We start from the raw sequence: 23,385 nt of genomic DNA on the forward strand, positions 1-23,385 counted from the left end.
GATGTTAATCTGGATAAAGACAAAGATATATGCCCAAAACAAGCATAGCTTTGAGTCAAGACACATAAACTAAACTTTGAATCTTAAGAAGGTACCTTGAAAGATTATCTTATATAACTCCCTTATTTTAAATTTGGGGAAACTGAGATTAAAGAGAGGTACAAACAGGATTTGAACCCAAATCCTTTGACTGAAGTTGTAATGCTCTTTTTCATTACAACTGATGTTGCTTATGACAAAAAAATTCCTCCACAGACCAATAAATTCAACGGAGACTTGTAACTTTTGGAGCCTAGTTTCAAATTGCTTTCTAGAATGGCTGGACAAATTCACAAGTCTACCAACAATGTAGTAGTTTGATTGTTTTCCCAGCCCCTCAAGCATCTGTCATTTTCATCTTTCATCATTTTTCCCAATTTAATGGCTGTTAGGTAGACATTAAAGTTGCCTTAGAGCAGCTAGGTAGCACAGTGAATAGAGCACTGGCCCTGGATTCAGGAGGATCTGAGTTCAGATTTGGCCTCAGACACTTGACACTTGCTGGCTGTGTGATCCTGGGCAAGTTGCTTAGCCCCCATTGCCCTGCAAAAACAAACAAACAAACAAAGTTCCCTTAATTTCCTTTCTATTATTATTAGTGGCCAAGAGCATTTTTTCAAATAGTTTTGTTGTTGTTGTTGTTGTTGTTTTTTGTTTGTTTTTTGTGGGGCAATGAGGGTTAAATGACTTGCCTAGGGTCACATAGCTAGTGTCAAGTGCCTGATCCTGGATTTGAACTCAGGTCCTCCTGAATCCAGGGCTGGTACTTTATCCACTGCACCACCTAGTTGCCCCCAAATAGTTGTTTATAGCTTAAATTGCTTCCTTTGAAAACTGCCTTTTCCTATCCTTTGACCACTTATCCATTGGGGAATGGCTCTCAGTCTTATAAATTTTAATCAGTTTCTTATATATCTCAAGTATGAGACATCAAAGAAAATTGCTGTAAAGAATTTTTCCCAGTTGTCAATTTCTTTTATTTTGAACTAAATGTTATTTGCTTGTGCAAAAACTTTTAAAAATCCTATATGATCAAAATTATCTATTTTTTATCTTCCATAATCCTCAAAAGGATTGGTTTAGTCTTGAATTCTTCTCTTATCCATAGGTCTGAAAGGTAATTCCTTCCTTGCTCCTCTAATTTGTTTTTGATATCATTCTTTATGTCTAAGACATATGTCCATTTGGAGTGCTTTGGAGCTTGTTAAAAATTACTTTCTGGGGACAGCTAGGTGGTGCAGTGGATAAAGCACTGGCCCTGGATTCAGGAGGACCTGAGTTAAAATCTGGCTTCAGACACTTGACACTTACTAGCTGTGTGGCCCTGGGCATGTCACTTAACCTAATTGCCCTGTAAAAAATATTTTTAAAAATTAAAAATAAAATAAAAAATACAAGACTGAAGACACAATTCAAAAATATTATTTACTTAATCATCTACCACACCTCCTTTAGTGTTAATTGATGAGTTATAGTAGGAGAAGCTCCAGATTTGGAGTCAAGAGACATTCTTGAGTTCCAGTATTACTGTTTTCTAGCTCTGTAACCTTAGACAATCCACTTACCCTCCCCACACCTCAATTCATTCATGTGCAAAATAATAATAATAATAATAATAACAATAAGAGCTAACATTTATATAATGCCTATTACATGCCTATCATTGTACTAAGTGCTTTCCAATTATTATCTCATTTGATCCTCACAACAACACTGGGAGATAGTTGCTATTATTATCCCCATTTTACACATGAGAGAACTGAGATAAACAGAGCAATTTGCCCAGGGTTAAGCAGCTAGCAAATATCTGGAGTTAAATTTGAACTCAGGTCTTCCAGATTCCATATCCAGTGCTTTATCCACAGCACCACTTAAATGCCGAAATATGAATGACAATGTTAAAATGGAGATAATAATATCTGACAAACCTCCACCATGATTTGGGGTTGAGGGGGAGTAAATCAGGGTAGACTTAGGCCCAGAAAACCACACTGTCACTTCTCAGGTAGCTTTTGTCCCTTGGCTTCCTATTTTTAGCACTCTTTATTTAATAATATTTATAAAAGGCAAAGAACAGGTAACTTATAGGTTAGATTAGAAATCTGCCTGATTAAAAACAGGCATATCTAAGATGTATGTGGGAGTCAAAAGGAACCTTGGACATCATCTAGTACAGCTTCTAGTTTTACAGATAAGGAAACTGAGGCCCAGAAAAAAAAAACCAAAGTGACTATTTAAAAAATGTTTTCAGCTAATCTCTGATCCCATTGGCAAAGGACCTCTTTCTGTTGTACTGAAATTTGGTCTGTTGAATATACAGGACTAGAATCAACAGATGTATCAGTAATTCAGTAATTGCAGACATTTATGAAGTTGTGACAAGCTGACAAGCTTGGTTTGGGTTTTTTAAATCGCCTTTCCATCCCAGCCAAAAAAGAAAATTGCTAGATAGCCTAGCTTTAAAAAAAATTAAGTAACTTAAAGTTAATTTTATTAGAAGAATTTTCCAATATCCCTTGAGGAAAGTTAGCACTTACAGAGCAATATCTCTCTTTTCAAAGAAAAGCTTGTCATCCATCAAGAGCAAATATCCAAACATTCATTTGGAATATTGCATTGAAGTAAAGACAGAACTTGCAATAGTATTCTAGTACTTATTGCATTGGCAAGACCCAGGGCATCATTTAAGGAAAATGCAATTAGCAATGCAGGTAATTACTGTTAAGAATAGTAGCATTTATAGTCATGGCAGTTGGTCCTTTGGTGGTATAGCAATATTTCTGATTGAAAAGAGGCAGATTTAAAACAAGTCTCCTCAAGTGTCTAAGCCTATCCTCTGCTCTATTTTGGATTAGAGGTGTAGGATTTTTCATGAATTAAAAAAAATACAAGCTATGCAGGGAAAAGAGAATGGGGAAGGATTTATATTGCAAAGAAGTTTCTGTCATATTTTCCCATTCTTTCACTTGTTCTAAATGAAAGGTGCCTCATTTTAGGAAGTCATGGTGTCTATTGTGGTGGATAATTTATAACAACTGAGGAAACACAATCTGAGCTACAAGATTTTTTAGCAAAGCAGACCAAACAAATGGATCATTGGACTCCTCAGTCAGTCTAAAGACCCTGAATACAGTGAGACAGACTTTGATGTATTAAAAACAATTAATCAAATAAGACCAATTAATTTAAAAAATAATGAACAGAATCCAAATCAGGATAAAAATAAGTAATGATTTCCCTTTGGAAGAAAGATAAGGGACTGTCCAAGTTGGGAGGGAGAAAGAATGAGTTTCAGTCGAGTTGTTTCAAATAATAGATCGCTTATGCCTTTTAGTTTTTCATGGATGATTTGCAGAAAAACAAGATGGAGGATGATACATGTGGCAGCACAAGATGGAGCCAGTGTTCATAGGATGGAATCTGATTGGTTCTTTTGATTCTCACAGCAAATCAATGCCATTTTGAAACTCCTTCAATTTATCTTATCACTGTTAGGTCAGCTTCTTATGTTTCAGAAGTCTGTCTCTTCATTTGATCTCTTTGAGGACAAAGGCCATGATTATCAACATCATGCCTCTCCAATACTAAATGCTTAATAAATGACTGTTGATTGGTTGTTTCATCAAAAGGGATGTGTGTGAACAGATGCAGACGATGGTGGTCATCAGTATTTTATAATTTGTAAAACAGAATGTGCAGGATGTGTGTGACCAGCAAGGGAGAAGGGTTAGTGATATAATCAGAATGAGAAACTACCGATAGACAGCCTGAATGTTACAATGATACATACCCCTGATAGATTAAAAGAGCCAGAGGAGACTTGCAGGGTGGTGAGAGTATCTGTGGAGGATTTACAGAAAGATATGACTGAACAGCACAAAAGACAACAAGGGGTGGTAGGATTGTGTTGTGCATCAAAGGGGAAAGAATCTGAATCAGTGAGATCACAGATCTGTCTTTGTTTCCAAGAGGACAATTTTAGGATATCCCTGATTTAGAGGATTATTGGTTTTAATAGTGGTACTATGAATTTCAGATAAGGGAATATAGTAACTTATGTGTGGGGTGGAAGGAGAGTGCAGACAGTAGTAGATATTTAGGCTGATAGATACACCATTTTTGTTGATCACACTGCTCAGTGGGACTATAAAGATAAAGAAAAAGGCCTAGAAAATGTAATTTGCCCAAAGAGACTTGCTGATCAGTTACTGGCAGAGCCCAAATGAGAACCCAGGTCTCTACTCCAAGTTCAGTTTTTCTTCCTTTATTCCATGCTTGCCTACCTTGTCAAACTGATGTGAAATATTTTAAAGTCTGCTGTTATCTACAAAGCAGCAAATTTGGCTTCCCTATTCATGACTTGTATCTGTCAGAAAGTGAATGATGATTTTATAAAGTAAGCTGCACAGTTACAAAACAAGTAACTGGGAGAATATGGTGTTGTGGAAATAATCCTGCATTTATAGAATTCAAATCCTAATTCTTACACTATCTTGGGCAAGTCTGTGTGTCAGTCAATAAGCATTTATTAAGCACTTGCTATGCATCACTGATTAAGCACTTACTGTGTACAGGCACTGTTCTAAGCAACGGGAATACAAAAAATGGCAAAAACATGGTTCCTGCCCTCAATGGGCTCACAGTCAAATGGAACAGTGTAAAATTAAAGTGAATATAAGATACGCTATGTAAATGAAAGGTAATCTCAAATGAAAGGCACTGGGGGGAGAGGGAACCAGGAAAAAACTCCTGAAGAAGGTAGCATCTGAGCTGAGAAACATACATGTTTAATTGAAAGGGAATATGTGGGGATGAATGGATTATGTGTTAATGTGGAGGTAAGAAACAAATGTATTCTTAGAACCCTATTATCTTTTTTTTTTTTTTGGCGGGGCAATGGGGGTTAAGTGACTTGCCCAGGGTCACACAGCTAGTAAGTGAAATGTCTGAGGCCGGATTTGAACTCAGGTACTCCTGAATCCAGGGCCAGTGCTTTATCCACTGCGCCACCTACCTGCCCCGAACCCTATTATCTTTAAGGGTCCTAAAGGTTAAAATGATAGTGGATCTGGGGCAGCTAGGTGGCGCAGTGGATAGAGCACTGGCCCTGGATTCAGGAGTACCTGAGTTCAAATTCGGCCTCAGACATTTCACTTTCTAGCTGTGTGACCCTGGGCAAGTCACTTAACCCCAATTGCCCCGCAAAAAAAAAAAAATGATGTGGATCTATTCATGATTTTGTTATGTTTTCATGGTATTGGAAGACAAGCACATGGCCTCAAGTCACACAGCCCTGAAAGGGGAGAAAAGGCAAAGGCTTTGAGCAGTCCCAGTGGGCAGTGAGCTAGAGACCTCTTCTTGCTCCTGTGGCAGTCCTATAGGAGCTGGAAGAGAGGGGAAAGGAGGATAAGGGCTAAAGGTCAGGCCTCCTGAGGCTGTTGGCTTAAATAAGAAGGTGCCCGCTATGCAGATGCATCAGCCTTACCTCTGCACTATCATTACCAGAAATGATACCCTTGTCCTTCAGAACAATCACATCACTTCCACTTCCTGCCCTGTACTGGAAGTCAGTCCTGTAGCTGATTCTTCTAGAATCCCAAGGTTCTGAAGTAGGGACCCTGGTCTCCCTCAGGGCCCCAGGGTGCCTAAGCAGTGCACATGCACCAGGCTTCCAGCTCCACCCCTGGGCTGCAGAGACTACTATCTACAGATTCCTGTCTCATTGGGGAAGAAGTGGTCCGTAACCCCATCAGAAGTCAGTGACATTCCAGGAAATGATTGTGGACTTTACCCTGAATGGGGGCGGGTACCCAGACCCTTCTCTGAAGGAGCATTACAGGAAGGTAATGCAGGAAAACTACAGTAACTTGGTCCACATGGGACTTGTCATTTCCAAGACATGTGATCCACCAACTGGAGCTAGGGAAACACCTTAGATGCTGGAGGTGGGGACTGTCCCTGAAATCTGGTGTGCAAGTTAGGAGACTAGGCCTAAAAACCTGGAATCAGTTCCTAGGATCCACCTTTCTGTGGTGAAATTATTCCCAGAAAGATTCCTGGGAACTTCTCCCATGGTTAGTATATCTCCAAGTTGGGAGAAGCCTGGCAACGTTCGGCCTGGCAATATCAGAACAATAAGGAAAACCATTCTAAACTAGTAAAAATCATCTGTCTCAATCAAGTGAGAGGGTATGGTCATAGTGAATGTGTCAGAATTGCTCATTTGAGACCAGTACATTTTCCACGATAAGAGAGCATCATTAGGAAATAGTCTCCTAAAAGGTGATACATATGGAAATAGCTTCTCACTATGCTGAGAAACTGATAAAATCTGCCCCCAAATATACCCTAAGTATAATGAGGGTAGAAGTCCAGTTATACTTCCAACCTCATTGAAACTCAGAGACTGTATACTGAAGAGAAGCCTTACGAAATGTCATAATCATGGAAAGGTCTTCCAGTGGCACTCACACGTTGCTTAATAGCAGAAAATTCACACTAGAGAAAGGCTTTATAAATGTGGAAAGGCTTTCAATAGGAGGGCCAACTTAGGTATACCAGAGAATTCATAGTGGAGAGAAATCATATGAATGTAATGAATATAGGAACATTTCCTTCCGAACACACACTTTATTGGACACAGAGAATCCATGGTGGAGAGAATGTGGGATGAATGAATGTGGGAAGGCTTTCAATAAAAGCAACCAATTTTTGGTACATCTGAGAGTTCATACTCAAAAGAAACCATGTGAATGTGATGAATATTGAACATGAGAGGATTTATAGTGGCAAGAAGACTTATAAATGAAATTAATGTGTGAACACCTTCCAACAAAGCTCACAAATTACTTAACATTAGAGAATTCACGCTGAAGAGATTCCAGGTTTTTAGGCCTAGTCTCCTAATCTGAACAGCAGATTTCAGGGACAGCTCCCACTTCAAGCATTTAAGGTGCTTCTCCTTGCTCCAGATCCATTCCTTAGGATGGAATGAATGTAGGAAAACTTTTCTAAGCACAACTTTTTCTGTATGCCAGAGAGTTCATACTGGAGAGAAACCTTAGGAATGGAGAGAGGGTAAGAATACCTTTCTTTTGAGTACAGTCTTCGATGTCCATCAGGAAGTTCATAGTGGAGAATAACCTTGTGAATATAATAAATATGGAGCAGCCTTCAGCTGAAGCTGTGACTGTATTCAACATTTGAGAGAGAATGTGATTAAATGTGAATATAATGAAGCTGAGAAGGTCTTTAATCAGAACACACAACTGAACTGTACATCATTAAGATTAGAAAGTTTATAAATGGAGCAAATGCCTTCTCCACATCAGTTCATACTGGAAAGAGAAAGTCTTTACTGCATAGACCTTATTTGACATCCAAGAATTATGTCTTGTACAGCAGATAGATAGGGAAGCTTTATGAATGTAATGAACATGAGAAAGATTTTAGCCAGAGGTACAGCTAAGGGTCTCTATGACAGGACTTTAATTTTACCTTCCAAAATCCTCATAATGGGGCAGCTAGGTGGCACAGTGGATATAGCACCAGCCCTGGATTCAGGAGGACCTGAGTTCAAATCTGGCCTCAGACACTTGACAACTTACTAGTTGTGTGACCCTGGGCGAGTCACAAAACTCTCATTGCCCCCCCCCCTCACACACACACACACACACACACACACACACACAAATCCTCTGAAACATAAACCACTTTCCCTGCCTTTCTTCCTTCCATTCACAGGAGAAAATGATACCTGCTCCTTGTTAGAGCTAATTTCTGCTTCCTTGGTCCCACACCCAGTTGCCTATTCTAGGACCTAACTCCAGCATCTATTCCTTTCTCATGCACTTTTTATCTGTCCCTCTGTACTGGCTCTTCCCTAGCTGCCTACATACATGTCCAGATCTCCCCAGTATTAAGGAGGGGGAAGTTCTGATACTTCTGACCTTTTACTCCATCTAGGTACTTTCCCATTTCCTCCTTTTTACTGAAATATCCATGGAAACTATATTGATCAACTATGAACTTTCTTCATTTCCTCACATCTGTCAACTAAACACTGCAATTGGCTTTCCATCCCAGCCACTTTACTGGGATGTTAGCTGTCTCAAAAGTTAAACGTGAGACTCTGAGAAAGTTGTCTGAGTGTAGTTCTCCTCCATCATATGCCAGGATAACCAAATACAATACTTCCATCATATGCCATGATAAACCAAAGATCACCTAGGGAAAAGATTATCAGCATAAATATCAGAAAAACCAGTGATAAAGAAAAAAATTGCAGCAACTCCAAAGAGTATACAATACAAGGAGTAGAAGGATTGTAGAGCAAAATAAGATTTTTTTTTGAAGACTATGGATGAGTGAAAAAGTATTCTAGCAACAATACAAGGTGCCTCACAGTCATACAGAACAAGAAGATGGACCTTTAGGATGGTTTTAGAAGAAAAATTTTAGAAAAGTAAGAGGTAACAAAAAATGGAAATTAGGATAGAAAACAGGACACTCAAAGATATGAGAAAAATATGAACAAGAAAGTAATTTAGAGTAAGGAAAGAATTTCTCCAGAACTACAACAGTAGGAGAATTATCAGAATGAGGTAAAACTATTATAGGAAAACTTGAAAACAATGCAGAAAAAGAATCTGAGAATTATAAGTGTTTTATAAAATCATGAAATAAATTTCTGAAAACCATCCTTCAGTAATTAGAAGACAAAAATGGGGTGCCATAGTGACTGGGGAAGAGCATTATAGAGGCCAGATAATATGCCCAAAGCCAAGTGATATTGTCTTGTTTGTAGAAAAGCAAGAAAACCAATGTCATTGGATCAGAGTACATGGGGGTGGGAGTGGGGGATAATATGATGTAAGAAGACTGGAAAAGTATGGAGTAAAGGGGCCTAAATAGTGAAGGTCCTTGAATGACAAACAGGATTTGGGGGGGGGGGCAGGACAATGAGGGTTAAGTGACTTGCCTAGGGTCACAAGCTAGTTAGTGTCAAATGTCTGAGGCCGGATTTGAAAATCAGATCCTCCCGAATTCATGGACACATTGAGTGCACTCTTAGTGCTTTATCCACTGAGCCATCTAGCTGCCCCCTAAACAGAGGATTTTGTTTTTAATTCTGGTAGCAAAAGGGAGCAAGCAGTTTGTTGAGGATGGGGGTGGCATGGTGGGACCTGTACTTTAGGTGTTGGTGAAAAGAATTGTCTTGCCAAGTAGTCCGGTGTTCTATCTATTACACAGTGCTGCCTCTTGAGTCATATAACCTTGCTGATCTCAGTCTTCTTGTGTATAAACTGAGGAGCATAACAACATTAATTTTCATCTTGTCATCTATATTCTTCATCTGAATATTTCTTGGAGAATTAAGTGCATACTTTCCCCTGAGGATGATTGGAGCAATAATTCTGCTTTTATTTCATATACAGTTCTGCAAAACAGCTTGCCATTCTCTTTGTGAATCTCTGTGTCACTGCTGAGACACATGAAATCTCTGCCCTCTGGTTCCTGTGGTACGTGAAGCAATGTGGGGGCACAACAAGAATCATTTCAACAACCAATGGAGGACAGGTACCCACAATTATCAACAGATATTTATAGTTAGAAAGTTACTTCAGCATGAAAGAACAGATCATATATGCACATGTGCACACACGTACACACACACACACACACAAAGAACAGGATATAATGGTAGTTTGAGCTTTCTTATGTTTTTAGAAAGGTACTATCTGTTGATAGACATTCAAAATAACAGAAACTGGGAATTTAATCTTAAAACAAAAATCTAAATGCATTCATTTTTACAATTTTACATCATACAATGAAAGATTTTAAGAAAAACTTAGGAGAACATTTATGAAGCTCTAGAATAAAATGACATTAAAAATTATGGACACATTGAGTGCAGTCTCAGTAAGTTTTTTTTTAAAAAGCAATTTATGCAATTTTAAAATATAAAATCCATATGAACAGATTTTTATGACCTTCAAATAATGTGAGATATTCAAGTTTTACAAAACAACTTGTTTTGTTTTTCAGTGTCCATGATAATTAGAATGGTTTTTTAAATAAACTAGTCCAAATTAGAGCTCCATCTGGAGTCTAATAGGTACCAAGTAGTGGTGGTAGTAGTAGTAGTAGTAGTAGTAGTAGTAGTAGTAGTAGTAGTAGTAGTAGTAGTAGTAGTAGTAGTAGTAGTAGTTGTTGTTGTTGTTGTTGTTGTTCAGTTGTTCAGTCCCATCCAACTCTTTATGATGCAATGAACCATAGCACCCCAGGCCTTTCTATCTTCCACTGTCTCCTGAAATCTATCCAAACTCGAGTTCATTGCCTCCATTACACAATCTCTCTGTTCTCATCCTCTGGCATCACCTTTTCCCTTTTCCTTCAATTTTTTTCAACATCAGGATCTTTTCCAATGAGTCCTGTCTTCTCCTTATGTGGCCAAAGTATTTAAGCCTCATGTTCAGTATTTGGCCTTCCAATGAAGTCTAAATTAACTTCTTTAAGTATGCACTGATTTCATCTCCTTACTTTCCAAGGAACTTTCAAAGTCTTCTCTAGTACCATGATTGAAAAGTGTTGATTATGTGGCACTCAGCTTTTCTTATAGTCCAACTCTCACAGTCATATGTTGCTACTGGAAAAACCATACCTTTGATTATGCGGACCTTTGTCAACAAGGTGATGTCTCTGACTTTTAGTATGCTGTCTAGATTTGTCATAGCTTTCCTTACAAGGAACAAGCATCTTTTAATTTCATGGCTGCAGTCACCATCTGCAGTGATCTTTGAGCCCAAGAATATAAAATGTGACACTGCTTCCATTTCTTCTCCCTCTGTTTGCCAAGAAGTGATGGGAACAGTTACTAAGACCTTAATTTTTTTTACCCAGAATGCAAGTGCTCAAAGTGTTTTTGTTTAATATTATCATCTTATTAGTGTTGCTATATAGCACCAAGACATGGAATACCACCACCTATGAAGAATTCAAATATATCAGAAACTGATAGAGAGGCAGAAGAAGATTCTGCAGTTCTTACCAGTTTCACCAGTACCACTAATAAGCTTGTAAGGACTCCATTCATTCAAAGGTTTTCTTCAACAACATGATGAAGGGAGGAGGAAGTACCAGGGAAAGACCCTGAAGGTGGATATGATCAGTTCACCTCCACTAATTGAGTATACAATACTATATTTTATTTAACAGAACTACAGTGAAGTGTAATGAGGAAATCTTCCAGTACTTTCCTGAGGGATTAAAGGCTATTCTTTTTCTTCTGATTAAATGAAAACTTCTTTGGAAATTACTCTTCGAGCACTTTGTGACCACTCTCTCATTTTATGTCCATTCCCATTCTTCTATGCCTTTTCCTATTCCTTTGCCTCTATTAATTGAAGTTTGATGTCCAGAACAAATAATAATAGTAACCATTCATTTTTCCTCCTTATCTTACATTTGACATATTGTCAGTTAGCCAATAAACATTTTAAACATACCTCTGGAGGGTAGGAGAAGAGAAGAACACCATGAAAGTAGAAAGGATGGTAATAAGGGCAGACATTGAGAGGAGGAGGTTAAAGATTTTGTTTCCTTTTCCTTTACTCCCTTCTCTTAAGGCATGTCTTTTCTTTTATAGGAAAGGAAGTTTATTGGAGGTTCTGGTCAAGTAAGTGAGAAGATAATGGAACTTCTTGGAGACCGAGTAAAGCTGGAAAGGCCAGTAAATCGTATTGATCAGTCAGGTGATAATGTTATGGTGGAGACACTGAACCATGAAATATATGAGGTAATTTAAGCTATTATAGTATTTTAATTAATAATCTATATGATTCAGAGTTGTACAAATGATGTTTAGGAACCAGAATGTATTCACTAAGAACAAAGTTATGTCAAAATGGTTGAATCAATTCACAAATCCACCAAAAATGAATTTGCGTCCCAATTTTTCCATATCTGCTCCAATATTTGTTGCTTTCCCCTTCAGTCATTTAAACCAGTCTAATAGGTGTAAAATGATATCTCAAGGTTATTTAATTTGCATTTCTCTAATCAAGAATGGTTTAGAGCATTTTTTCATATGACTATAAATTGTTTTGATTTCTTCATTGGAAAACTGCCTGTTCATATCCTTTAACCATTTATCAGTTGGGTAACGACTTGTATTCTTATAGATTTGAAAAAGTTCTCTATATATTTGTGATATGATACCTTTATCTGAGAAACTGTCTATAAATTTTTTCCCCAATTTTCTGCTTCCTTCTGATCTTGGCTACATTTTTTATTTGTACAAAGCCTTTTTAATTTAATGTAATTGAAATTATCCATAAAGAAAGTAATATGGAATTATGCCCAAAGAGTTATTAAACTGCCTATACCCTTTGACCCAGCAATGCCACTACTAGACCTATATATTTTTAAATGGTTATAGCAATTGTCTTTTTGTTAGCAAAGAACTGGAAATTGTAAGGATGCCCATCAATTGGGGAATGGCTGAAGAAGTTGTGGTATATGATTGTGATGGAATACTATTGTTACTATAAGAAATGATGAGCTCAGTGATCTTAGAAAAATGTGGAAAGACTTGCACAAAATAGTGAAGAGCGGGGGCAGCTAGATGACGCAGTGGATAGAGCACTGGCCCTGGATTCAGGAGGACCTGAGTTCGAGTCCAGCCTCAGACACTTAACACTTACTAGCTGTGTGACCCTGGGCAAGTCACTTAACCCCCATTGCCCCACAAAAAAACAAAACAAAACAAAAAAACCCAAGGAGGGAAAATAGTGAAGAGCAAAATTAGTTTTAACAAGAGAATATATAGTTAAAAACAATACTCTTTTAATATGTTTAAGCAAACAAGTCATTTTGACTAATATAAATACCCAAATTAACTATAAAGGACACACAAAGAAAGATGCTATCTACTTCCAGAGAAAGAACTGATAAATAGACGTAGGTATAGAATAATTTTATATCTATGTGAGTATATATACATATGTGTGTATAACAGTTTAAGGAAATGAATGTATCTATCCTGAAGAAGAGAAGAGAGAGAAACCATAATTGTCTTAAAATATTTGATAAATTATGTGAAATTGAGATTAGATTTATTCTAGATAGTTCCAGAGTTGGGGAGGAGGTGTTAAAAAGTAGGTCCAATGGTTGGAAATCCCAGATTTTTAAGATTTAACATTTAAATTTAAAAACATTTAAGATGTCTCAGCTTATTATAATGAAAACCTTTTTAATTATTAGAACTATCAAAAAACAAAATTAGGGCTATTGTGAATTTCTTATGAAGTGGAATATTCAGGAAGCAGTGAAATTCTTTTTACTAAAATCAAGCCAGGAAAGCCCAAATGATCACCAATCAAAGATGAGGTAAAAGATTATTCCTCCCTTCTTAGAATTTAAGCTCCTTGGAAGTAGAGATTGTTTAATTCATTCTTTTTTTTTTTTATCCCTAGTGGCTTGCACAGTGCCTAGCACTTAATAAGTACTTAATAAATATTGATTGTTTGATTGATTTGGAGATTAGAATTTGAGATCCCTTCTAATGGTAAGATTTTATGTCAGAGTTCCATCAACACCTAGTGCTTAAACATGAACAAGATTTTACCAGAATTCAGATATGGTACCTTTTCTAATGAAGAATGAAAAATATTCTCATCTTGCCAAAGTGGTATTTTCTCCTTTTTGGTTAACGTGAAAAGAACTATAATAATCTGACTTCTGTGAATATTTTAGGTAATGGTTAACTTGGTGTGATGGATAGGGTGATAGACTTTAAGTCAATCTTCAGTTCAGGGGCAGCTAGATGGCGCAGTGGATAGAGCACTGGCCCTGGATTCAGGAGGACCTGAGTTCGAGTCCAGCCTCAGACACTTAACACTTACTAGCTGTGTGACCCTGGGCAAGTCACTTAACCCCAATTGCCTTACTAAAAAAAAAAAATTAAAAAAAAATCTTCAGTTCAAATCCTACCTCAAGTACTTAAACTGTGTGACCCTGGACAAGTCAAGATAAGAACTCAATTGCTTCTAAGGTTTCTTCCAAATCCAACTCCAAATCCATGATCCTATAAAAATTAAAGTACAGTTCATTTTTTTTCTGGTCATTTGTTTCCTTACAGGCCAAATATGTCATTAGTGCTATTCCTCCAACATTGGGTATGAAGATTCATTTTAACCCACCCTTACCAATGATGAGAAACCAACTGATTAGTCGTGTTCCTTTGGGTTCAGTCATCAAATGTATCGTATATTACCAAGAACCTTTTTGGAGGAAAAAGGGTAGGTATCTTATTTTTGTCAAGTAATATTCCAAAGTTCTATTAAGAAAAATGCTAGAGGGCTCTTTATCTCTCCTACCCTCTCAAATGCAAATTATTTTGGAATATCGTCACTCTCTCTCTCTCTTTTTTTTTTTTTTTTTAGTGAGGCAATTGGGGTTAAGTGACTTGCCCAGGGTCACACAGCTAGTAAGTGTTAAGTGTCTGAGGCCGGATTTGAACTCAGGTACTCCTGAATCCAGGGCTGGTGCTCTATCCACTGTGCCACCTAGCTGCCCATCACTCTCTTTCTTAAAAATGTTCTATTGTCTATGAAACAAAGTTTAAAATCCTAACATTAACATTCAAGCCTCTCCACAATCTACCTTCCCAGCCTTATCTAATATAACTATTCATTTGCTCACTACTCCTGCCAAAGTGAAGTATTTGGCATTTTCTGAATCCTCTCTTACTTCCATGCCCTTAGGGAATGTTCCAGTACCTAAGTCTGCAGTTTCTTCTCCCCAACATCTGTGAAACCAGACATCTACCTCACTCTTTAAGTCTCAGTTCAAAATCATCTCTATGAATGTTTCCTCGATTCCCTCACTCAAAAATGATGCTGTCCTCATTGTGCTAGAGCAAAGGTTTAAGAAATAAGTTGGCTTTCTGTCAAAGATATTGAATGCATACAGTCTGAGACTAGAAGTTACCAAAATGTGATTGATCTTGCAGACTAAAAACAGAACCCCCTTCTGTGGGTAGGTAAAAGTCCTGAATAGCTCCTACTAAGTCCATGAGGAACTGATTGAGGGAAATGGAATTTAGTATCATAGATTTAGAAGTAGAAGAGAATTTAGAAATAATTTAGTCCAATACGCTCATTTTGCAGATGAGGAAATTGAGGCCTAGAAAAGTGATTTGTCCAAGGTCACACAGCTGTTAAAAGTCAGAGTGAGGACTTGAACCCAGGTCTTCTGTTTCCAAAACTAGTACTTACCATAATCCTTGTAACTACCTGGAACCAGTCCACTGAAGCATAATGGCTCCATGACAAAATTTTAATAATTATCTGTGCAGATTTTATGCACAAATTATTTATCATAAGCTTTCTCATGGCATGGGAGTGACCTTGAATTCTCAAAAGGCTATGCCAGTGGAGTGTAAACTCTCCAAGTTGGTAAGACTTTGAATATGGGCCAGATGGCAGACTATGTTTATCATCCTAGCACCATCATGGCCAAATTCAAAGAAGTTTCTCAATAGATGAATGGTCATCACCATGCGATGACTTTTCGTGAATACTGTCTACTAGAAGAGCTCTTATCTGTGTCGGTGGAGGGAGGACACACCCTTGCCAGTGAAGTCATAGATCTCTGAAAGTAGTAAAGTAAGTAGGCATTGTTGTTTGTTGCCATTTAATAAATTGAATGGGATTTTGATAATGAAAAGGAAAATATCTAAGTATTCTTACACTCAACCATAGGCCACTCTTTTTTGCCGACTGATATAATTGACCCAGTTTGTGGATTATCTAGAGAGGCCCCTTCCAGTTATTTTCACAATCGTTAACACAAAAGAGCTTCCCAAGACACCTTAAGGAAGAAAGGATCCTCCTCTTCTCTGCCCTCAACTAATGACCAACCATTCACCTGTAGAGCCATCAATCTATTCATTTAACCATTCACTTTTAAGATATAAACATATCGATCATCAGCTTCCCTCCTTGAACTATGTACTGTCCTCCATTCCACTGCTCCCTCTTCCCAAAACTTAACTCCTCCAATCCCTTCTATTCCTCACCCCCACCATCTCCAGTAGGCTGAGAGGATGTCTTGGAAGGAAACAGTAAAGTCATGCTTTCTTTCTTTTTTTTTCTTTTTTCTTTCTTTTTTATTCAAGTCTTCTGTACAAAATGACTAATATGGAAATGTTTTACATAACATCTCATGGAGGGGGAAAGGTAGGAAAGGAGAAATAGAATTTGGAACTCAAAACATTTTTTTAATGTTAAAAATTATTTTAACATGTAATTGGGGGAGGGAAATAAAATGTTGCCCCCCCCACACAAAAGAAACCAAAGTATTGAGACCCATTAATTGTGAAGCAGTTACTTAGAATCCTCAGTTCTCCCTTTCATGTATTCATCTTTTCACCATGTCTCTTCAGAGTGTAAGTGAGGAAGTGAAAGTCCAGTTAATCAGCTTTCTTATTAATAAGTAGCATTCCAGCAGAAGTTATGTTGAGGAGGATTGCAAGTGTTTCTATAACAAGGAGCTTGCACCTTCTCTGATGTGACCCAGCTAAGGGAGACAAGATGCAGGGAGGGAGGGGTACGGGGGAGAACAAAGCCAGTCTTTTTATTTAATAGAATCATAGAATGTCATCTCAGGAAGGGACCATAGAGATTAAATAGTTCGCCTCTAAAGCTTAATTCAAATTCTTCCTCATACATGAAGTCTTTCCTCATCTCTCTAGCCAATAACATCTTCTCCTACTTTGTATTGATTTTGTGTATATTTTATATATACATATGTGCATGGGGTGTGCTGATAAAAACGTTGAACAAAAAACAACAAATAAAAAAATGTTTAACAACTGACCCTCTTGGCAGGGCAGGAATGTCCATGTACCACCCTTTTTGTTTTTTTTAGTGAGGCAGTTGGGGTTAAGTGACTTGCCCAGGGTCACACAGCTAGTAAGTGTTAAGTGTCTGAGGCCGGATTTGAACTCAGGTACTCCTGACTCCAGGGCCGGTGCTCTATCCACTGTGCCGCCTAGCTGCCCCATGTACCACACTTTGAAGTTTAATTTACTTATTAACATTTTCTCTGTGACTTTCTTAAGCCTAGACAATCAACAAAACAATAATTCAAGGTGTAATTTGATTTTTTTCCAAAGTAGGGGAGTACTACAAAATCTACAAAATTATTCTAACAACAACAATAACAAAAAATACAATGGTACTAGAATTCTCCATTAAGCAGCTGAGTGGTACAGTGGATAGACTACTTGACCTTAAGTCAGAAAGACTTGGGTTCAGTTCCTGCCTCTCAGATGCTTACTAGTGTGTGACCTCAAGCAAGTCATTTAACCTCTCTATGCCTCAGTTCCCTCATCTATAATGTTGTTATATTAATAAAATGACCTTTCACGGTTGTTGTAAGGATAAAATGAGAATATTTTAAAGTACTCTGAAAACTTCAAAGTGCTATAAAAGTGCTAGTTATTATTATTATTATTATCATCTTATTATTCATGTGATTTTAGTTTTTTGAGTAAATGGGGGATTAAGTAGAGCTCTCTTCATGAGCTTATCTCTACCATATATTCTAATATTCCAAATTCTAACCACTGCATCTTCACCACACTTCAGTATCACCATTTTCTGGATTTGCCATCAATTTTGTGAATGGTCAAGGGAGAACCATCGATATGAAATAAGCTAAACATAAGGGGTTCATAAGTTCCATACAGGAAAAAGTGAAAATGGCTGGTTGCAATGAAGATTTTCTCCTTTTGGTAGATTTCTATTATCCATATTTTCATCATCTCCCAGATTACTGATAATTCATTGAAAATTTAGTACAAATAGCTTTTTCATATGTTTCTTGGAGGAAAATTACAAAGAAAATAACCATAAAATTTAAAGCCTGCAAATTGCCTGACTGATTTTAGATTTACTATGCTGTTTCTAGTTTGCAATAGACTATTAGAATCCTTTCCTTTTCATTTCATCTTCATTTTTACTTTATTCTTATTGTCTACATAAAAAGGAACAGAAAAGTATATGTTAGAAACAGAAGTGATGACAAAGTTTTATTAAATTCAGTCCTGCATTTATTCATAGTGCTATATTGTTTTCTTACTTTTTTTGCCCAAATCTGTAACCTCATTTTCAGAAATAAAAAAGGAATATCATCTGTTGGTAACTTTTCCTTTCAACATAAATCACTCCTCTGAACTTTCTGCCTTTATTGTCCAAACAATAAACTAGTTGTACTGGGTGAATTTAGTGTTGCATTGTTGATGTCTGATGAGAAAATTCCATTCTTTCTACTCTTTCTGGCTTGTCAAGATTACTGTGGAACCATGATCATTGAAGGAGAAGAAGCTCCAATTGCCTACACTTTAGATGACAGCAAACCTGATGGTAGTTACGCTGCCATAATAGGGTAAGAATGAAAGATATCTTTTTTAATGTTCAAAGATTTATGGTGATGAAGGATAGTTTTTATTTTCTTTGCTTCTTGAAAGAGGAAATACTATGTTGTTGAGAAAAATGAACCAAAAGCATTTTGAAATGTCTTCTTACCCAAGAAAATGGTTCCCCCCAAAACAAAAACACAACACACACACACAAAGGAAAATGGCTCCTCAATTGTAATGTTCCATAAATCAGCATTATTATTTTTTCAAAATGTCCACTAAATTCTTATTTTTTTAAAAAAACATAGAATTCTATTTGCATTTTGACCATTATTACATCACCATTTACCATTTGATTTGGGTTTAGAAAGATAGCACTTTGTAGGAAGATTGTCATGTTGAAAGTATTCGTATAATGATATGCTTTTAATATAGAAAGTATGTGGCAAAGGTCTGGATCTCAAAGGGATCATAAAAAAAGGAAAATGTCCCACGTGTGCAAAAATATTTATAGCTGCTCTTTTATGTGGTGGCAAAGAATTGGAAATTGCGAGGATGCCCATAAATTGGGGAAGAGCTAAACAAGTTTTGATATATGAATGTAGTGGAATACTATTGTGCTATAAGAAATAATAAGCAGGCAGATTTCAGAAAACCCTGGAAAGATTTACATGAATTGATGCTGAGTGAAATGAGCAGAACCCAGAGAACATTGCACACAGTATCAGCAACATTGTGTGATGATGATCACCTGTGATAGACTTAGCTCTTCTCAGCAATACAATGATCCAAGACAATGCTTTCCTCCAGTTGTCATGGAATGACAATTCATGATGGCAAAAGATCTCCACATAAAGAATAAGAACTATGGAGTCTGAATTCAGATTAAAGCATACTATTTTCACTTTTGTTCTTACTTTTTTGTTATTGTTGTTTCTTCTTGCTTGTGTTCTTTTTCCCTTTTATTCTGATTCTTCTCTTACAACATGACTAATGTGGAAATATATTTAACATGATTGTAATGTATAACCTATATCAGATTGCTTGGTGGCTTTGGGAGGAAGGAGGGAAGGGATAGGGGAAGAAAAATTTGGAACTAAAAATCTTACAAAAGTGAATGCTGAAAACTATCTTTACATGTAGTTGCAAAAAAATAAAGGTCTGGAAGATTCTGGGAAAAAAAGTGCTTGGCAAAGAAATGGGCTAGGTGGGGAATTTTAATAAGCAATTATCATTCCATGACAATTGGAGGAAAGTAGTACTGACCTGGACCACTGAAAAATTGGTCTTTTTATTTATCCCCTAGAATTCTTCAAGATTGAAAGTGTCCTTCGATACCTAGAACTGGAACAAGTTGCAAATAAGAGGGACATGGAGACAAAATAAGATCGTTTGGCATATTCTTATCAGTATTTTTAAAGCAGAATGCTATCAATGTTTAAAGTTATATGAATAGGGCAAGAGGGATGACAATTTCATGCTATTTTTCCTATTTTTTGTACTAGATTTATTCTTGCCCACAAAGCAAGAAAACTGGCACGTCTTACCAAAGAAGAAAGGTAAGAAATAAAACTTGTTATTTAACAGCTTATTGTAAATTTTAATTTTAATGTTCAGAACATGTAACAATTAATATAGATACCACAAAATATTAGTTGTCTATTAATCACTGAGTTGCTATGAATCCATTGTATGAAAAGTATGGAGCTAGCGTTAAAAAAAAAAATAATCTAATACATTCTGCAAAATAGTTGCCATTTTGAGTAACTACCCATGAGCAAGTGGAGAAATACAAAACTATTTAAAATATAGTCCTTGAAACTAATTAAATTCGAGTCTATTGGCAAAGATAAGACAGATACACTTGACAATAACAAAGCAATATATGGTAAATACTAAATGAAGAGCTCAAATGACATATTCAGGATAATTTCTCTTGTTTTTCAGTTGATTTTTAGTTGTCTGACTCTTTATGACCCTTTTGGGGCTTTCTTGGCAAAGATACTGGGGTGGTTTGTTATTTCCCTCACTGGTTCATTTTACAGATGAGGAAACTGGGGCAGAGAGGGTTAAGTGTCTTTCCCATGGTCATAGACCTAATAAGTGTCAGAGGCCTTAACTGAACTTGGGAAGATGAGTTTTTCTGACTCTAGGCCTGGTACTCTATCCACTGCACCACCCAGCTGCTCCTAACAACAATAATAATATTATCAGGATGATAGAAACTGTTTTTCCTGGTGTTGGGACTTTATTCTGGAAACTCAGTTTATCACTGACAAATTATTTGTATACTGAAGCTGATAAATAATTTGCCAATCAGTGATCCTTAACTTTCCTTCACGTACATCCCTCCTCTCCTCACCTTGTTTTTCCACCATTTCCCCTACTGTACATTGGCTGGTACTTTCAAGAGCTACCTGGAAATATTTCTTAAAATGGCAATTAAGTATGATACCTTTCACCTAACTTATTAAAAGTTAAGTCCAGTGGATAAAGCACTGGTCCTCGATTAAGGAGGACCTGAATTAGTTCAAATCTGGCTTCAGACACTTGACACTTACTAGCTGTGTGACCCTGGTCAGGTCACTTAAGTTTCATTGCCCTGACAAAAAAAAAAAAAAAAAGTTGTCTATTAGTAAATTTTTAAATAGAGATCAGGTACTTTCTGCCCCCCCTCAGGGCATTCTTTTATTATTTAAATGAGTGCTGACTGCTTAATATTTAAAAGAATAGCACTGGCCCTTGTGTCATTTCTGGTACCCCTGGGCTATGAGATTTTGTGGAACTGAACTCTTTTTACTTTTCCAGATGAGAAATGGGGAGGGTACTCTTCATATTTCTCATACATTTTCCTCTTTGCGGTGGTAAAAGAAAGATTTTCTGCCAAGGACCTACTTACTTGCTAGGAGAAAGTAATACACTTTGAGAGACATCTTTACTCTTTTAGTTTATTTTGGTAAATTCATATTTGAATAAATGCTACTAGCCAGGCATCCACAGAGCACTTTCTAGAACCACTTACATAGAGCCACTTACTCACTGGTAGTGTCTAGATGGATGTTCTTCATTTTAGCTTCCAAGGTGACACATACCTCATAGGCATTGAATTTATTGGAAGCAGTTGCTACTCTAATAAGACTGACCGGATTAGATATAGAAAGCAAGACAACCTGTATTGTCTCATATACTGTTGGTCAGAAAAGGCCTTCTAGCTAAATGTCTTTTCCCAGCCTTGCCAGTAATAACACTCAAAAAACAAATTATGTCTATCATTTAAAGGCTGCTGGGTGGCATGGTGAATTGGCCCTGGAATCAGGAAGACCTGAGTTCAAATCTTGCCTTAGACACTCACTAGCTGGGTGATCCCGGGTCAGTCACTTAACTTCTGTCTGGTTAACTTTATTCAACTGTAAAATGGAGGTAAGAATAGCTCCCTCCTTTGAGTATTGTTGTGATAATAAAATGAGATTTTTGTAAAATGCTATTAAGAATCTTAATAGTATAGAGACCAGAAAGGTCAATTATTTTCCACTTTCTTATCATGTAAAGGAAGTGATACTTATCTTCCCTGATAGGCAATGTGTATACTGAAGTATACTGGACTGACAATCCAGAGACCTAGGTCCAGTTCTAGCCCTGTTACCTAACTGTGTAGCCCTGGGCACCTCCATATCTCATCAATGAAATGAAAGAGTCGGACTAGTTCTAATGTTCTATATTGATTCCATTTAGCTAATGCTTATGGTGGCAAAGCCTTCAGTTACATAATCATATTTAATCCTCTCAACAATGAGTTAGAGACTAGTAGTAGACTTGTCCTTATTTTTCCCAATGATGAAGACATAATCATGGTTAATAAGTGGGAGGACTAGGAAGGAAATTCAGGCTTCTAATTCCCCATTCTTCCTCCACATTGTACTTACTGTACTGTATGACAATCAGCTTGGTATAGACTATAGTCAACCTTCAGTGATCAATTTATCTGCTTGGTGATTCCCGTGACCTGAAAAGTTGCTGTCAAGATGTTTGAGCATTTCATTTTCTTTATTATTTTATGTTTTGGATGTGAAATTACTCTTTTAGCCAAGGCAGAATGAAATAACAATGAGGAAGAAGCCTAGGAAAATCATTTGAGAGGTAAGGGAGGGGAGTAGAAGTTAAGTTAGTGCTTCTTTGATTCTACTATTTTTTTTTTCTTTTTAAGGAAGAAGAAACTCTGTGAACTCTATGCAAAAGTTTTGGGATCAAAAGAAGCCCTCAATGTAAGACCAATACTTCCTACATAATTAGCCAGATTCTCCCTCCCATCACCCCATAAAAAGGGACCCAGGAAGCCAATGTTGACATGGTCAAGGTGCTCTATATTAGGAGCAGGTTGAAAGAAAAAGTGATTTCTTCCATTAGATGTGTGATTTGTCTATACCAGGGCCCCACACAAAGGAAGTGTGTCTTGAGTGAGCTCCTGTTCATCTACTACTCTTGCTAGGTTTGGTGAACTAGATGGTTTCCCAAAACCCTCCCTGAGAGGGAGACCTTGCTTTTGTCAAATAAGGCTTTGGGGAGGAAAGATGGAGGTGGCAACACTAGGAAAAGGAGATGACAATCTGAGGTGCATGCTTAATAAATCTGTAAATAAGGGTAAAAACCTCTAACTGCCAATGCTATCATTACCAGACAGGCAGAGCAGATGAGGTGGTTGCCCCTTCCCAGTTTCCACATAGACCCCATAGACTACTTTTTTGTGATCTTTTTTTTTTCTTTTCTGAGCCAACCTCTGTGTTTATTGTATCCTAATTTCGCTGGCATAAAAAAAGGTGGGGGAAGGAAGAAGTAGGGAATGGAAGAGCAGTGAAAGAATACATAGGGTGATTTACCCAGCCCATCCACCTAGAGGTGGTCCTGCCTGTGTGCTTGAC

The 23,385-nt window shown here is 37.2% G+C and overlaps 1 protein-coding gene across 1 annotated transcript in view; it reads left to right on the top strand.

Moving 5' to 3' along the window:
* Window positions 1-23,385, top strand: part of MAOB (monoamine oxidase B) — a 115,766-nt gene that overhangs the window by 78,178 nt on the left and 14,203 nt on the right. The window contains exons 7-12 of the mRNA XM_043998233.1: window positions 9,477-9,618; window positions 11,690-11,839; window positions 14,183-14,342; window positions 18,399-18,495; window positions 19,975-20,028; window positions 22,674-22,731. Coding sequence (XP_043854168.1) covers window positions 9,477-9,618; window positions 11,690-11,839; window positions 14,183-14,342; window positions 18,399-18,495; window positions 19,975-20,028; window positions 22,674-22,731 — 661 coding nt within the window. The remainder of the gene's footprint in view (window positions 1-9,476; window positions 9,619-11,689; window positions 11,840-14,182; window positions 14,343-18,398; window positions 18,496-19,974; window positions 20,029-22,673; window positions 22,732-23,385) is intronic.

This window comes from Dromiciops gliroides, chromosome 3, assembly GCF_019393635.1.
Source record: "Dromiciops gliroides isolate mDroGli1 chromosome 3, mDroGli1.pri, whole genome shotgun sequence".
NCBI lineage: Eukaryota > Metazoa > Chordata > Mammalia > Microbiotheria > Microbiotheriidae > Dromiciops > Dromiciops gliroides.